The 18,784-nt window shown below is 39.4% G+C and overlaps 1 protein-coding gene across 1 annotated transcript in view; it reads left to right on the forward strand.

The window, feature by feature from the left end:
• The window catches only part of TOPAZ1 (testis and ovary specific TOPAZ 1), a 1,272,938-nt gene that overhangs the window by 975,760 nt on the left and 278,394 nt on the right, over positions 1–18,784 (forward strand). The window contains exon 15 of the mRNA XM_044060400.1: positions 18,393–18,557. Coding sequence (XP_043916335.1) covers positions 18,393–18,557 — 165 coding nt within the window. The remainder of the gene's footprint in view (positions 1–18,392; positions 18,558–18,784) is intronic.

Raw genomic sequence — 18,784 nt, forward strand, 5'->3', positions numbered from 1 at the left:
GCTGCAGTAGCGTTGTCGCCTCACAGTAAGATGTTGTCCTGTTCGATTCTCAGCTAGAGCGTTTTCTATGTGGTGACATGCGTGAATGGGCATACCTTCGTTGGAGGTTGTGCGTCAGAGCTGGCAACTCGGCATGTAAAAATCTACTGCCAGTCATTAGCGGACCGGAGTTCCACTGTGGCGACCCCTAACCGGGAAAAAGTCGAAAGACACAACAGCAACTAGAGAAACTGGAATGAACAGACTGCATTATTTATTTACTATTTGTTGACCTGGTAAGTGGACTGGTCTTTTGAACTTTTTCAGCCATGACCTGTGCTCAAAGAGCAGAACATACACCACAGTCTTTCAGTCAACAGTATTATATGCAAAATGAGTACATAACAAATTTCAGAGCATGATGGTAAAACTGAATGCAGATTGAGTAAGATTAAAGAGCCAGTCGGAGTTGATTGAGGCAAGAATTCTGTACAAAATGCAAGCTAATACTTTATGGATAAAATTCAGTGCAGTCAGATCTAGAATACTTAAATTCCTTTTATGCATGTGAATTATATGCATATAAGATGCTGCAGTAACAACTGAGAAAAGTTTCTTAAATGTATTTTAACATTCATGATATGGAATGCTAAGTTAACTAACAATTGTCATAGTAGCAGTTTCAGGTAGATTCAGTAAAGAGATGATCTTTAAGTGCATCTTTGAAGCTGAATCTTTGTTAATGCTAAGAAACTTTAAATAAGCAACTTTGTTGGTATTCCACAGTAGGATGTGTTAACTGAGAGCACATTATGTGCAAGCGCCAAATTTGCCCATGAGAAACAAGTCAAGACCTATGTTACTAAAGATGCAATTATACCAACAGAAAGAGTTGCTCCAGACAAAACTGTGGCAGAAGAGAGAAGTATTAAAAAACTAGGGACAGCATAGTGTTTGTGGGAAATGATTATTCAGTCTGTAGTAGGTGGAAGAGAGGCAAGTGTATCACAGCAATCAGAGAATGTTGAGAGGCAGATGTGACATCCAGCTGTTATATCCAACTTTGAAATATTTTTTTTCCGGGAGGATCAAAGACATTTTGGATGCAGAATTGGCTAAAGAGGAAGTAAAAAAAAGTTTAGCTAACAAAAATGAGCAAGCCAGCAAGCTCAAGGAGACTGTACTTCTCATTCTTCTAATAGTATCAGAACCCATATAGAGTCTTTGCCAGTACTCCAAAGGAAATTGCTTGTATGACAGAATAGTTGACTAAAAGAATCAGGAGTGCCTTGGACTTGAATCAGAGACAGGTGTTGGGAGTTGAGTGTGATCAGGAATACCAGCAACATTGAGAAATTAGTGAATAAATGGGAGGATATAAACCCTCAATCCCTTTAGATGTAGTAATATACATTTGAAATGTGGCTTTGCAAGAAGTGACTCTGAAAGAATGGAATTTTGCTGACCATGTTAAAATCTTTGTCATTAATGGTTTAGAAAGATACTGAAGGATGTATTTTCATTATTTGTATAAAAAATGTATGTTGTAAATGGCATGTTATATTGTAAAACAGTTTTGTATAGTATGCAGTCAGGGGTATTTGAATGTGTGGTGAAGTTTTTCAGTGACTGCTGTATATTTTCAAAATTATTAAACCAATAAAGTACATTTTCTTAGTTGTAAAGTATCTAGGATTTACACTGTAACAAGGTAAGAAAGCTTGGTCAGAATCAAATTTTGTGATCTTGAGCTGCTGGGTGGCGAACATGCAAGACAATTTCCCCCGTTTTTATAGAAGTGGCTGTCTAGATTGATGTCTTTAGTTTAAGCTACAGACAAGATTGTTTTGAGTAAATAGACTTGAAAAATAAGAGTAACTGATGAAACGCATGGAAAATTTTAATTATTTTGTGTATTTACAAAGTCATTAGCTATTTTTCTCCATTAGCAAAAACTTTCAGTGCAAGACAAGAACTCTACAGGTGCAAGCATTTAGTATTCAGAATTCTAAACAGCCTGTTATGAGTGCCATTTACAAATATCTTTTCATGCATCTTCAACGTCGCTAGCTGTCTTTCTTTCCATTACCAACTGGGTTTACTTGGAGGCAAGCAGTTTGCAGGTGCAGTCAGTTAGTGGGGAGAGGTCTGAACACTGCTTGGTAAAATGTGGCATATGCAAAGTAATTAACATGTAAACGTAAGATGTAAAGGAGCACAGTGAAAAATACATGAAGTTTGAAACTGTGAGAAGTGAATAAGATATGCAACTAGTTGCTTCTCCAGCAGCCGTAGTACTTTAATGTACTTAATATAGCAGTGCTCAATTTAGTTTACTTTAGTTTATTTATTTAAAGGTAGCCAGTGCATTTTTTCTTAAGGCTTAAGTTATTTACTAAAAGCATAGAAGCTGTTTTTCACATCTAGGATGGGAATGGAGATAAGAAGGAAACATACAACAATTAGTGTAAGTTTGCACTTTAGTGTCGGTAACATTCTCTAGAATAGGTAGTGCCTGTGATTGCAGCCATAGATTTGAGACAGCTGCTCCTGAATGGAGGGGTAAACTGAAATGTTTGAAAATATACATAGTTTTGTATATTTGTTGCAAGTTAAAATGGCATAAGGATTCTCAAAATCTGTTTAGTTTTTGCCTGAATGTTTTCATTGAAGCAAAAAGTTTTGAAAATGTAATACAGGTTCATATTGGAGATGAGAAGAAGTAACTACATAAGAGTGTTCTACCAAACAATGTGTGCATGTAGGCTAAAAGTAGGAAATGTACACTCAGTAGAACTGTGATATATAATAGGTGGGAGTAATAGCTTTCTGCCAGAATAGCTATTATCTAGATAGTATCATGGAATGTGGAATGTAAATTGCAATAAAGATATCAACAAAAAGACATAGTATTGAATTATTTAAGCAAATAATGTTGCAGGAGAGACATGTAGCTAGAAAGCAGCATAGGAATTTGACAGTTAAAGGATTTCAGGGTGGACATTCAGCAGCATATCAGGACAGAGGAATGGAGGTATTAATACTAATTGCTAAAGGAACTTCATTTGTAATAGAAGAGAGGGGAAGATAATGGCAGATTTGGAGTAGTAATGTGTTTTTGACAATAGAAGAGGATTATGTTGGCATGAATTTATATTACGCCTAAAACTGTTGTAATGGAGCTTAAAAGGATTTTGGGAGAAAAAAAAGTTTTTATCAAAAGCGAGGTGGAATCCTTCAAAGCCCCTGGGCCTGTGGAAAATACGGCCCAGACCACAGAATCCTTTATAAACGCATTCTATGAACACCTTCAGGAATGCATGGATCATGCGATCCCAAATAAAACCAAGACCCAATCCTCCAAAGGCAGACGTCCTGTCTGGTGGACCCCAGCCATAAACAAACTATACAATAGAAGGAGGAAGCTACTAAATGATAGAGCAAAATCCCAAAAAGGGAAGGCATCACTGATCAGTATTAGCAAAAACTACGGGCACTCATAAAATTGTCTAAGGCCAGCTTCGAGAGAAAAATTGCACAGGACACTAAGGATAATCACAAGGCTTTCTTTAGTTATGTTAGGAACCTGGGTGGTAATTCCCAGATATGCTCAGAATTAGTCCAAAATGACAAAAATACACTGAACCCACAGACATTGCCAACATCCTAGCTGACAGGTTCAGCGCAAACTTCTCCCCCCCCCTCCCCACCAAAAGGGCAAATATCTATCCCAGCAGAGTGCTGCCCCCCCTGACATCTTAGATGCTCAGGTAAGAGCCGCCCTCTCCAAAGCAAAAAACAGCATCAATGGGACCAGACGGTGTCCCGGCTGCGCCTACATGAACTCCAAGAAGAGCTAAACCCAAACATAAAACTACTGTTCAATCTCAGCCTTACTACAGGATATGTGCCCAAAGAGTGGCGTACAGCAACAGTGGTCCCTCTCCATAAAGGTGGTGCCTCAATGGATCCTGGAAACTATCGTCCATAAGCCTGACTAGCTTGGTCTGCAAAGCTATGGAAAGGGTCATCATGGACCTCATAAATAAAGATATTGGGGACCTACAGACACTGGATCCTACCCAGTTCGGCTTTGTTAAGGGCAGATCCTGCCTCTTAAACCTGGTCGATTTCTTTGAAACAGTCACCAAGGCCATTGACGAGGGGAAGGTGGTCCACACAGCCTACCTGGACCTCGCAAAAGCCTTCGATACAATACCCCACTCGGGCATTATAGATAAGCTCACCAGCTTAAATATAAACCCCTATGTCACTAGATGGATTTCAAACTGGCTCAAAGACAGAACCCACATGGTTAGAATTGCTGGAGCCATGTCAGACTCCAAACCAGTTACAAGTGGTGTCCCACAAGGCTCAGTCCTGGGACCTCTCTTGTTCGGTATATATTTCTCGGAGGTACAGGCCAACACGGAAGGACTGTGGCTGACCAAGTTTGCAGATGACTGCAAACTGGGTGCCATAATCAACTCTCCAGCCGACACAAGCATCCTCCAAAAGGGCCTCATAGAAACAGACAACTGGTGCCAGTGTCATGGCCTCAAGCTAAATGCCAAAAAGTGTATAGTCATCCCCTTTGGCAAAAACAAAGTGCCCACAAATTACCACATAGGTGGTAATCCATTAAGTACAGAAGAAGTAATTGGGGACCTGGGGACCCAAGTTGATAGCAATCTCTCATTTGACAACCACGTGGCCAAAGTGGTTAGAAAAACATTTTATATAGCCCACCTAATCATGAAGGGATTCACATCTAGATCAGAGGAGGTTATCGTGCCTCTTTACTCACCCTCATCAGGCCCATAATTGAGTACAATGCCCCTTTTGGGATGTACCTTACCAGACACCTGCAGCAATTGGAAAGACCCCAAAAGTACCTCACCAAGAGGATCAAAGGGCTCAAACAGATGCCATATGCTGCCCGGTTAAAGAAACTCCAGCTCTACTCAGTGGCATACCGCCTGTTCAGAGGCGATCTGTGCCTGACGTATAAAGCCATGTCCAACCCGGAATTAATGGACATGCTGCACCTCAGAAAATCCAAATCCCATCGAGCTATGCTCGAGACTTTAACCTCAGCACTGAAATAAATAGGACATGCTGGAGGGACAGATTCATAACCCAGAGGCTCCCTTCACTCTGGAATAAAATCCCAGTCCAGGTTAGGCAGAGTCCCTCATTGACTCTCTTCAAGAGGAATCTTGATGAGTGGATGGGAGATCGTAGGTTTACCCCGGGTATCACTTCTGTGTCACTGTTAGACAGAGGCACAGTATACTAACCTCGAAAAAGGGCATAGCAAAATAAATTTAAAATGGGTGGCGAAAGCCAAACACATTCTGGCTAGGCTTATAAATGCCTTAGGGCAGATAGCCTAGTATGAACCTATGAACCTATAAATATTATGGGCAGGCACTGGAACCTGATTTGCATTAGTGAGGATTTATCAAGGACTTAGAAGTAAAAATATAATAAAAGAGGGTAGATTTCTGAAGCTGTATATGAGAATTTTTGATATAGAAGATGTGCATTCAGTAGTAGGAGCTTAGAATTTACATATTATTTCCCAAGGTACAGTAACTGGGATACACTGGATAGAAATTATATTTCATGGGAGCATGTGTATATAATTGAAAGATTCGGTACACAGCCAATAACGATTAAAACTAAGAAAAAGATGCAGGATAATGAAGTAAAAATGAGACACAAATGCTTTCCTACTTATCTGTTAAAATCAGAGAAATTTAAGGATTGGGTTGTAGATATGATTTGAGAGTTGTTAGGGGAGAAATTTATTTCTCCAGAAGGGATAGCTAGTCAGTAGGATAAAATGACAATAGAGTTTAAAAATATGGTAGAAATGAGAGGGGAGATGGGAAGAAAGGAATACAAATTATTTAAAGGGGTTAATAATGGGACTCAAGGAAAAATAAGGGAGTATTTGGATAATATGCATGAGATTAGAAAGGTTGCTATTAAACAACTATTTTTGTATCTCTGTAACATAACAATTTTTACCACAGCAACTTCGGCAGCATAAACTAGAAAGGGTTGTTGCCAAACTTAGAGATCATATAACAAGAAAAATAACCAGAGATCCCATGAAGATATTAGAAATATTCTGGACATTTTATGAAAAATTATATAAAACAGGAAAATATGGAAACTAAGAAGAGGCACAAATGGAAATACGTAGGGAAGATTTAATTATGCCAAGGTTACAGGACAATGAGGCTCAATAGTCATTCGACAAGATAAGTAGAGATGAGATAAAAATGGTGATGGTGTAATCAGTCAGTAGGGAAGTCTCCAGGAAAAGAGTATATACCTGTGGAAGTTTGAAAGTTGGGAGGGAGGAAAGCAAAAAATCTGGAAGTTTTTGTTTCACAATATTTTAAAAAAGTGGGAGGGAGTCAGCATCTTGGAAGAAAGATGTGGTGACTTTATTACCCAAGGAGACTAAAGATACTTCAGACCCATCTTCATATAGACCATTTCAGTTCTGAACAATGATTGTAAGATACATATGTCTATACTAGTTAAGATAATGGCTTAGGTATTGCCAAAATTTACAGAGATCAATGTGGTTTTGTGGAGGGAAGATGCAATTTGATAACATTAACATAATTGTGGTGACCATGAGGGAAGCAGTGTACAGGAATACCTTGCTGCTGTTGGTGCATCTTAATGCAGAAAAGGCATTCAATAGAGTTAGTTAGGAATGGCTGCATTTATATTTCCTGATAGAATACCAGTGCTAATTAGAAAGATATAAGAAGAGTTAGAGGCAAGAGCCAAAGTGGGAGGGTTCTTCTCTGACAGGTCATGTTTGAATAGCGTGACTCGGCAGGAGTGTCCTCTTTCTTCCTTTGCTGTTTACCTTACACTTAGAGCCATTGGCAGAGAATATAAGGAACTCATAAATTGAAGGGTATTAACTATTATGATGCTCAAGAAAAATAATTGTATTAGCATTTAATATTATTTTATACTTGGTAAATCCAGAAGGATGTTTCAATGTTGTGGAGCATTTTGAGAGAGTTCAAGTTTTTTAGGATATTAAATGGCAATAATGCAAAGCATGTAGCAATAAACTATGTTATGACACATGAGCTGGTTAAGCAATACTAATATTTATGGGGCATGATGAGATGAAGTGTTTATATGTTTGGGTTAAAAAAATTTCTATTATGGCAGCTAAGGATATATGAGAAGATATTAAAGTAAAGGTAACACAAAACCGAGGAGTTTGAAGCTCTTGAATATGGATATAGATGGCAAGTTTATAGTCCATTTTAATATTATATACAAGTGAGAGACATATTTTATTATCAAGCAGAGGACTAGCTGTGGACCAAAATTAATAAAGAACTGAAGGAATTTATTTGAGATGGAAAAAATGGCAAGAGTTAAGTGGAATAAGTTTTTTTTCCCCACAAAATAATGTGGTTTAGGATTATAAAATATGAAGGTATATGTTAGAGTTACACAGGTAATGTTTATATGCATAACATACAGAAGACTACAGATGAAAGTGAAAAGAAGTGATGTTGAAATGGGGAGGAGGTTATGAAATAGAGACAGTGTGTAAGGTTTTGGATGCTGGCCCTTAAGGGGAATAATAACTATACAGAATATTATATTTACAAAGAAGCAGAAAGTATTTTGAGAACTAAGCCAACACAGGAATGGAGAAAGGAGATTTTTACCAATAGGGAAAACTGCAAGTAGGGACATAGAAAATAAGTAAGAGACAATTGGAATTTATTGTAGAAAATTAGCAAAGAAATCAAAGTACTAGGAGCAGATAATTAGGGAGGAAAAAGTCATAGAATAGGATAAGGCAATGCAGACGTATGGACTGTAGGTTTCATACTGCCTTCCTTAAAAGGGGCTGATTTAGGCAAAGGGTAGGGAAGTATTAAATAAAAGGGAAGCTCTGGTTTAGTTTATAGTTGAGTGCAGAACAGAAGCTGAGATTAAAAATGGGTAATTAATAGAGCACAGCAAATACTGCTGCATAAGTATAAAAATCAACCAGAGGAGGTCAGAAGACACTGGGAAATGAAAACAGAAAGGCAATGTACAAGGGACTATGGGACATATTTGTATGGCTTGCAGGCATACAACGAAATCTAGAAAGTTTGGGACTTTTGCATGAAAGTATTTGCACGGGTATTTTTATATCCTAAGTAGACTTTAGAGAAATTTCCACAGGTGGCCATAATAGTTGAAGGTGTAGTTGAAAGAGTAGTACCTGGAAACATATTTTTTGGAAATGCAACAAGTTGGTAGATTTTAAAAACTTCTTACAGGGGACATTGTTAGAAATGTTGGGTACAAAAGTATTGCAAGTTAAGGAAAGATTCTGTTGACTTGAGATATAGAACTGAATTGGCTAGACATAGTAAGGCCCTACTAAGTTTAATGCTATTGGCTGCCATAAAGGCAATGACTATAAAATAGACATCAAAAACTGAACTAACCATAACAGACTTGTTGAATATTTTAAAGGAGATAAAAGAATTAGAATTCTTCAGTAGTGGGAAAGAGCAAACCACATAGAAATGAATGAAATCTTTGTGAGCAATATGTAGAGAATAATGTTCATGGAGGGTGCGACTTGAGCAGTCTGTGCCATGTTAAATTGAATAATAATCATTACTGAGAAAACCTCACATACTGTGGACTGCATTGTTGTGGCAGGACAGGTAGCTTACATCCTTCTAAGTTGGGAATCGCTGATTGAAGGCTCATTGTCTGTTGTTCTAAAAGTGCATTAGTTCTGGTTTAAGCACTTGGGCTTCAGGCCAGTTATTTTACATTAAGAAGGTTTGTGGTCTGCACTCTTTTGGGAGGAGAGGCTAGATTCTGCCCTTCTGAGCTGGGAATTTCTGCTTAAAGGCTTATTGTGCTTGCTTATTTGAACTGTTTCTTTCTGAAATTTGTGCTCCTTGTAGCCCAGACGTTAGTAGTTTATTGGCCATTTTGGGCTAATTTCTATATTTTTCATTTCCCTGCTATAAAAACTGCATTTGCGTGTTTTTTTGTGCTTGTATTCAGCTCAGCAAGTGCCTGGCAGGTATCCTGCAGAGTTCCACAGCAGCAGAGAGACAAAAGAGACTTTGGAGTGATTAAGTATCATTTTTCTGCATTTTCTTGCTGTCTTTAACTAATTCCGCCTAAAACGCAGATTCTTTAGCGTTTCTGTGATGCTACATATTGTACTTATTTGCTGCCTGCACTTGAACTAAGTTCTTTTTCTGTTTAAATAATCTGTTTAACTGTTATAGGCTACACACTAAAGTGTGATTGCCATTTCTGTGCTTTTAAAGTATTTTTTGATTGTATCTGCTTTATTTTCTGTAAAAAAACAACCCCCCCAAAAAAAATATACTTGTTTCCCGCCTTTCTGAACTAGTATAGTCCAGTTTTCAGGTTATTGCTGAATTCAGGGCTGTGTTACACGTTTCTGTGTTGCCCATACCTTACTTGGATAGAGGGAAGTTTCTCTGTTCACCTGTGAGAGAGGGGAGCTTTGAGTAGCCTATCTGTCCCTGGAGGAGTGGTTTCAGCCCAGAAGTTAGTAGTTTATTGGCCATTTTGGGGTAATTTCTATCTTTTTCATTTCCCTTTCTTAAAAAATGTATTTGTGTGGTTTTGCGGGCCGGGCAGTGCCGGTTAGCTAGGGATAAACTATTCCCAGCTCCACGAAGTCTACTCTTCAATTTTTCCCTTGGAACAAGACAAACTCTCAACTTAAGCACTCAAACTATTCATTTCACAGACCAGCACTTGCTCATAGCAAGCAGTAATTAACCCTAGCACTAGACCCCCCCCCCATACTGTCCAGAAGGACAAGGCTCACTATTTGTCCCTACCAGCCAATCAGTAAAACAGCTCACTTTACCTATTCAGGCATGTCCAAAGGGCAGTTTCAGGTGTTCTCTCTAGTCCATCTGGTGAATATGGGCATTTTGAGGCAATGTTACAACTGCCTCATGTACACAGACAACCCTCTCCTCCTATCATCAAACAATATATGCAAGAGATGCAGTTATACAGCCAAACTGGAGGCAAAGATCTCTCAACCCAAGACTAGAACTGACAGTCAAGAGGAGAAGGGAAATACTTGCAACACATCACCAGTCTCACATAGACCTATTAAACCAACACTGGCAAATAACACACATAAATACACGAAAACATACTCGGAGGCTCTAAATAAAAATCTGCAAAAGCAACAGAGTCCTCCACAGCAGACATCCAAGCAACCTCCACACCACATCACAAACCATGAAACACATACTTCACATAATCAGTGTGCCACGCAATCACAGCCCTCAAGACAAAATAACATACCCAACACACTAGTAATAGGCGACTCTGTAGTCCGGCACACTGATGTCCCACTAACTAGGCTGGACAAGGAGAAGGTTACAGTTAGCTGCCTGTCGGGTGCCAGGATCTCTCACATAACACAAGCACTCGGGTCGCTCCAGAACAAGTACAAATACGACTCTGTCATTGTCCATGTTGGTGTGAATGACCTGAGATGTACCTCCCTGGACTACATGAAAAGAGACATGGAAGAGCTCTCTGATCACGTAGCCCAGGCTGGTATGACCCTGACCCTGAGTAGCATCCTGCCCTCACCAAGAATGATGCCACAGTATAAAGAAAAAATTATCAATTTCAACAATTAGCTAAGTTTCTGGTGTCATTCAAAGGGGATCCAGTTTCTCTCCGTCTGGGATGACATGCTCGACAAGCCACGTTGCTTCACAAGAGATGGCTTGCACTTGTCACCATTAGGCTTTCGAATACTGGCCAAGGCTTTTGCCAACCCTATAGTGCCTTTTTTAGGCAAGGCTCAAAAGACAAACCCCGTAAACAGCATAAATAACCAAAAACTGAGGGTAATACTACTCAACACCAGAAGTCTAAACCTCAAAATACATGCACTCGAGACACTCCTCAGTATGGAGAACATCGGTATCTGTGCAGTAGCAGAAACCTGGTTTAAGGCTCCAGAGAGCACCCCAGCACTACCAGGCTATAACTTATACCATACTTTTCGGCCACAGAACCCAGACCGAAACACAAAAGGCTGGGGTGTATCCGTATTTATCAAGGATACCCACACCTCCAGGTTAGTGGCACAGCACGATGCCTCAGAGGATCATCTATGTGCAGCTAACAATGGGCAAAACTGCAATTCAAATTGTAGCTTGCTACAGATCACCCACCATGACCCAGGACCCCCATTCCATGTTTCTGGAGACATTGGAAAATATGAAGGTCCTACCAAACGCCCTAATATTGGGTGATTTCAATTACCCAAACATTAACTGGGAGAACTGCTCAAGTACTAACTCCCTTGCCCAACGCTTCCTAGAATTTATAAACTCGAATGCCCTGGATCAACTGGTCAACACTCCCACCAGAGGTGACAACATATTGGACCTGGTCATCACCAACATGGGCAACCAGTGTTCCACACCGGAGGTCAACCCCTCGTTGGTTAGATCAGACCATAGACTAATCACTCTGGATATCCACATTCTGCCCCCACCCTCAATCAAGGAAACCACCGTGAAAAACTTTTCAAAAGCAAACTTCACGTTACTTAAGACCGAGGTGGAAAGGTTCACAGCCCCCATGCTAAAGGACAATGCTGTCCAAGCTGCTGAATCCCTTACAAAGGCAATCTATGAGCACCTGCAAGAATAACATGGATTGTGCTATCCCAAGCAAAACCAAGACTCACTCTTCCAAGAAAAGGAAACCAGTCTGGTGGACCCCTGCCATAAACGAGCTATGCAATAGGAGGAAACTAGTACAGAAAAGAGTAAAATCCCAAGAAGGAAAGACATCTCTGATCAGTATCAGCAAGAAAAAATCATCCAAGGCTAGCTTTGAAAGAAAAATTGACAAGGACTCCAAAGATAACCACAAAGGCGTTCTTTAGCTATGTCAAGAACCTAAGTGGAAACTCTCAGATCTGCTCTGAATTAGTGCAGAATGGCACAAAATGCACCGAACCGACTGATATTGCCAACATTCTGGCAGACAGGTTGAGTGCAAACTTCACTCCACTCTCACCCCCTAAAGGGCCCATAACCATACCAGAAGAATGTAGAGCCCCAGCAATCACTGACACACAGGTTAAAACAGCCCTATCTAAAGCTAAAAACACAGCTTCAATGGGACCGGATGGTGTCCCAGGCTGTGTCTTACACGAGCTCCAAAATGAACTAACCCCTCACCTAAACACATTGTTCAAACTCAGCCTCTCTACAGGCTACGTACCCCTAGAGTGGCACACAGCAACAGTTATCCCGCTCCACAAAGGTGGAGCCACAATGGACCCCAGGAACTATCACCCTATAAGCCTAACTAGCCTGCTCTGCAAGGCTATGGAGCGCATCATCATGGAACTCATTAACAGAGACATTGGGAGCCTCAAACATTGGACCCTACCAAGTTTGGCTTTATTAAGGGCAGATCATGCCTCCTAAACCTGGTGGACTTCTTTGAGACAGTTACCAAGGCTTTAGTCGAGAGAAAGGAGGGCCTACCTAGACCTCGCAAAGGCTTTCAACACCATTCCCCGTTCTGGTATTATAGACAAGCTCACCAGCCTGAACATAAACCCCTATGCCACGATATGGGTTGCCAATTGGCTCACTGATAGAACCCACATGGTGAGAGTTGCAGGCTCTAGGTCCGACTCTAAACCAGTTAAGTGGCATCCCCCAGGGCTCAGTCCTGAGACCCCTCCTGTTTGGTATATACTTCTCAGAGGTACAGGCAAGCACAGGAGGACCATGGCTGACCAAGTTCACAGACTGCAAGCTAGGGGCCATAATTGACTCTCCGGCTGATACAGACATCCTCCAGAAGGGTCTCATTGAGACGGCTACCTGGTGTCAAAATCATGGCCTCAAGCTAAATGCCAAAAAGTGCATAGTCATCCCCTTTGGAAAAAATATAGTACCCTCAAACTACCACATACGTGGTAGTCCCTAAATACAGAAAATGCAATAAGGGATCTGGGGACCCAAGTAGATAGTAATCTTTCCTTTGATAATCATATTGCCAAGGTGGTTAGAAAATCCTTCTATGTGGCCTATCTAATCACAAAAGGGTTCGCATCTAGAACAAAAGAGGTTATTGTGCCCCTCTACTCATCACTCATCAGACCCATCATAGAGTACAATGCCCCATTTGGGATGTGCCTTACAAAACACCTGCAGCAGCTGGAAAGACCACAGAAGTACCTCACCAAGAGGATTACTGACCTCAAACAGATGCCCTATGCAGTGCAACTGAAGAAACTCCAGCTGTACCTGGTTGCATACCGCTTACTGATCTCTGCCTGACATACAAGGCCATGTCCAACCCAGAACTGATGGACATGCTCCACCTAAAAAAAAAAAATCCCGGAGAGCCATACGCTCTAGGGATCTAAACCTCACCACAACGATAAATAGGACGTGCTGGAGGGATAGATTCCTGTCCTAGAGATTTCCCATGCTTTGGAACAGGCTTCGAATCTACATTGGGCACTAACACTCTTCAAGAGAAACCTTGACGAGTGGATGGGAAACAGAAAATTTACCCCGGGGATCACTGCAGTGGCTCTGCTGGACAAAGGCAAAGGGAACTAATAGCTCTGCTGGACAGATGCACAGGGAACTAATCTAAGGGGGTGGCAAAAGCCAACACATTCTGGCTAGGCTTATCGATGCCCTCGAGCAGATAGCCTAGTACTTACCTATGAACCTAAAAACACATATGTATATTAAATGAAAAAGAACAATTGTTATTGTTTGTTTCTTTCTTTTGAAACTGTGTGTGTACACATGACACTGGGCAATGTACGAATTTAATAAAGGTGTTAAAAAAAATAAGTAACCCTCACCCTTTTGACCCGTTAGTATACAAAGGGCAATTTGCTTAAGGGTAAATAGTGAATGTGCAGTGCTTCTTTGGCTAAAACCCAACACGGATTACATCCAGATAAGCTGCACACTGCACCACTGTAGATCAGTTATAATGATCAGTTCTACAGGAATTCTTTCATATCTAACTGAACCAAGGGCTTTTCAGTGCAACCCTACCAACAGATATTGGCATTTAACTAGAACCATTTTGCATGCCCTCACACACACACTATATTTTTCAGTATGGAAAGATAAATGGTGACTGCCCAGCACCAATTCCCTTCAGCATAACTTTTAAAATTGTTACCACCAGTTTGTCAAAACTAACAAAATAAAAACATAACAACTTACTGTTTATTCTTAAAATAAGCCAACCTTAAAATATTCAGAATGCAGCACTTAGCTCTTAGAAGTCAACTTTCTGAAGATGTTTGCCACTCAGTTTTGCAGTTTGGTACACTGTAAAATACCTAAATTCTTAGCCTAATAAATTAAGCACCAATCCCAAGCATTCAAAGTTGAATAATATAATTCCTTAATTGAAATAAAAACATTTGAGCACTTTCTTTCCAAAAATATGGAAACAGTAAAAGGCTTGCACAAGAAGCTGAAAATAAAACACTGAAAAAGGCACGAGATGGTTAGAAAAAAATCTAACTTCTGAAGTAGAAATTGCCTGCTTCTGGTGAAATGTATGACTTCTCAGTCCAAGTGGAATTTCAGAGTCCTTACATGTAGTATAGCTTGAGCTATCTCTCCAGGGCTATTAGCTTCTGTAGGTCTGTTTTTAAATTAACAGTAAGGCCCTCTGATTACTAGTCCCCAAACAGAATTTCCTTTTACTTTAGTTTGAATTTGAGTATAACAATCTTGTTTCCACATGTCCTTGCTTTTTTTTGGGGGGGGGGGGGGGGCTCAACAAGTTACTTTCCAAATAAGGCATTATAATGTGACCTGGTACATTAGCGTCCAAGAAGCATTACACTTGCTGTGCAGAGTTGCACGGTCGAGAACAATGTTTGTCATTCTTAACTGGAATTCATTTTTACAATGGAATATGCAGTTACTTACAATCGTACACATTTTCTTTTGCATATTACATTCTTGTAGCTTCCATTTCTCAGTTTTATATACTGCTTGTTAGAACTGCAGTAAATAAGGAATGGCCCACAGCTTGAAAGACTGTTCAGTGAATTTAACAAAGTGAAAGTCATATACTACCCTCAGCAACCCATTTGCAGTTTGAATGCGGGGTGTCAGCATACCAGAAGATAGTAAATGGCAAGCCCTAGCAGTCTACTGGCTTTATAAACACCGGGTATCAGATGACAGCAGCAAACTAAAGCTACTCCTTGAAAACTTGATGGCTAGGCTTATATAGGCCCTGGGGCTGATAGCCTAGTACCTACCTATGAACCTATATGTGTTCATTGTAGCTTTAATACTTCTTGTACATTTTTCTCTGAAAGAACACTACAGTTTTCCTACTTTGTTAAAGCTCTCCTCTCACCCACTAGGAACAGTCTGTGATGTCATCTTTTGTATTAGATGACTGCTATACTTTTCACAGGTGTGCATTCAGACAGTAAAAGCACTGTTTTGTACCTTCTGGTTGTAAATCAGGTGTTGCTGTTTGCATACCATTTAGAAATACATTTCAGTACTTTGTTCATCAGTAATTGTTAATAGCTGTGCTACACACACACACACACACACACACACACACACACACACACACACACACACATTTATATGATTGTGTATTACTGAATGCCGAAGCAGTGGAATTCACATTTAACATGTATAGTGTATGCTGTTCCTCCCAGATGGCGAGGTCTTTAACCCAGGACAGCAGTAGCAGCTACACAAACGTAACTGTGAAAAGATGTGCACTTGTGTTGCAGAAAGTGGAATGGTTACATTTTAAAGTATAATTATATCTTCTGATTCTCTTCTGCACTTTGTTGTGTAATATAACTAACAAGAATATGCATACGAGGTTGAGTGTTATTTTAATGTATGGTGGCTGTCCCCTGCCACCTGCATATCACTTTACAACTTAGGTGGGGTGACTTGGTGGTTTACAGCTTATAATGTAATTTTGTGCTCTGATAACTAGATTAATGCTGATATTGGTTCGCGTGTACAACAAACATGACAAACTTGAAACATAAAAATTTAGAGAAGGAAAGGTAAGGGATAGTAAAGTTACAGACGCCAATCTTGAAATTTTAAAAGATGGAGCTGTTGTGTGGTGTGATGAAAAGAAGTTATTTGGTAGGAAATTTTACTTAAGAGGTTGTATAATGTTTCTATATTTAAAAAAATGGTGCCTTTCTTTTAACAATTGTTTCCTTTTCATTGATGCTGTACCTGAACATTCAGTTTTGTGTATAATGTGTGTATGGCATCACGCTTGCATGACGAGCAGTGGCAAAAGACACATCTATAAATAAACAATGGTATGATCAGAAAATAAAATAAGTAATAATACTTTATTAGAATAGCAAATGTTGTTGTTTGTCTTTTCGGCTTTTCCCTGTTAGGGGGTCACCACAGCGGAAATCTGGTCCGCTAATGATTGGCAGTAGATTTTTATGGGGCCGAGTTGCCAGCCCGATGCCCAACCTTGAGCAAAGGCACGCCCATTCACATGTCTTTCAGAGGCCACTCGATTGCGGGGAGGACAGGCAGACTCCACACAGAAGACACTCCAGCCGAGAATCGAACAGGAGAACCTCTTGCTGTGAGGCAATAACGCTATTGCTGTACCCCCGCAGCTAGTTTTATTAGAATAGCAACTTTAGAAATGTTTTGAGATAAAACTCTGTCACTGTGAGCAAACAAATCAAATAGAAATCACTCCCTATATATGCAGTTGGTTAAAACGCGATGCCTTTGTGTAAGCTTTCGGTGTTGGAAGTCTGGGATACTTACTGCACTGTTATTCCGCCTCTCAAAGTAATACCCGTGTAGTCATTCCTTCTGGACTTTTTTTCTGCATACTTTGTGTGTGTGTGTGTATGACATTCGTGATTGTACTGAATAGCCAAATAGAAAAGGCACTAAATAAAATGGACTTTTCTTCAAAATCCTGTATAGGCTGTATATATGAGACTAGGTGCATGTATTTCATGGAATGGAAAGAGAATATGATTGTGCTGTGGGAGGAATGTGATTGCACCAGAAGAGAAAGTTATGGGAGTCTGTCGTAATGGAAAGGGGAGGGATTTGACCTTTAACACCAAGTGACTTCTTACCCTGAGTTGGGGGACAGTTTGGCTCAGTCATTACCTCCTGAGCCCCAGTAATAATTTCAGAATCCTACCTCGCATGTCTTTAGGTATTTTTACATTACTTGGAATGTTTCAGTTATACATTATGTACAAAGTGTGAATTGTATATGTAAGGAAGTATTTGTCCCTGTGAGTTGTGACTGGAAGGTTAGGCTGGACTGTTTGCACGCAGATAGAGCTCAGAAAATTTACTGTCAATCATTATAAGCATTCAGATAAGCTGGGTACATTTCTTCGTACTGCAGCAACGAAAACAATAGTTGCAGTATGTGTGAATCGTCTAGTTTGAAAAGAAATGTAATTGATGTGGTGTATATATAAAACACGTGGTTTATATTTTAAGTTTGGATTTATTTCATACCTAGATGAATGAAAATATCCAAAATCTCGTTTATTTTTTTGCTTCAGTCACAGATACAGCAGCTGGGTTCCCCTGCTGTACTTTTCTTACTTATAAATAGTAATTGCTCATTTAGTATGTTAAGTACATTCAGATCTAGGTTTCAGTCCTATATCTTTTATTGATTTTCAGTGTAATCCAATTGTAACTTGATACCAAATCAGTGAGCAATAGAAAAATGGTGTCTGCATTGTCCATTCTCTGCCTCTCTCTCATATATATATATCTATATTGTAAATAATCTGACATACAGGTATGACTTATGGTGTCAGGTTTGCTTGGTGCTTATAAGCTGCTTTATCTACATTCTGTTGCTTGGATTACTGTACTAAATTTTGCTTATGTTAATTTGTATACTGACCTTGGAGAGGAATTTATGGGATAAAAGGTACTGTAACTGCCACACAATTCAGCCTATAAATTTTTACTGCAGTTTGTTGTTTGACAAAATTTTTAATTAGTCATACTTTCTTATACTTTTTAGTTAAATTTTATATATATATATATATATATATATATATATATATATGCATGCTATGAATTATGTTTTTAATAAGTAGAAATCTTTTAAAAAAACTCTTCTGGGTTTGTGATGGCATCACAAATACAGATGAGTAGATATTGGCAATATTGTTTATTTTTTAAATTGAGGAGCTGTTACTTGTATCTGTGTCATGCTGCAAGATTTGTTTAAAGTTTTATGTCTTTTGAAATAAAAACCTTTTATTGACATTTTTCTCACACCCTTAGAGTCTGATTGGATGATAAGTAACCCTTTATGTCCCTGTGATGCCATGGATGTGATAAATCGGCACAATCTACTTTGTACAGTTGCAGCTGAAACCATGGAGAGGAGGTTATATAAAGAAACCCTTGAAATTTTAAAACATTTACCAGGCCTTCAGGAGGAAGAGGGTATGTTGTATACTAATTATAGAAATATTTCTCTCTTAATATTTTAAGAAACCAAGTACATTCTAAATACTGAATATTAAAATGAAATTGTGTTTTTACCTTTAAAATGCAATAATGCATCTAAAACTCAAGCAACTAAATTCACTGCATTTTAATACAATATGATACACTGTTTATAAAAGAGAAAGCTGTTTTATTCTTGTGTGTATGCATTTGGGGTTGGAGAC

The sequence above is a fragment of the Protopterus annectens genome, chromosome 2.part0, assembly GCF_019279795.1.
Source record: "Protopterus annectens isolate FY-2018-M chromosome 2.part0, PAN1.0, whole genome shotgun sequence".
In the NCBI taxonomy this organism is placed as follows: domain Eukaryota; kingdom Metazoa; phylum Chordata; order Ceratodontiformes; family Protopteridae; genus Protopterus; species Protopterus annectens.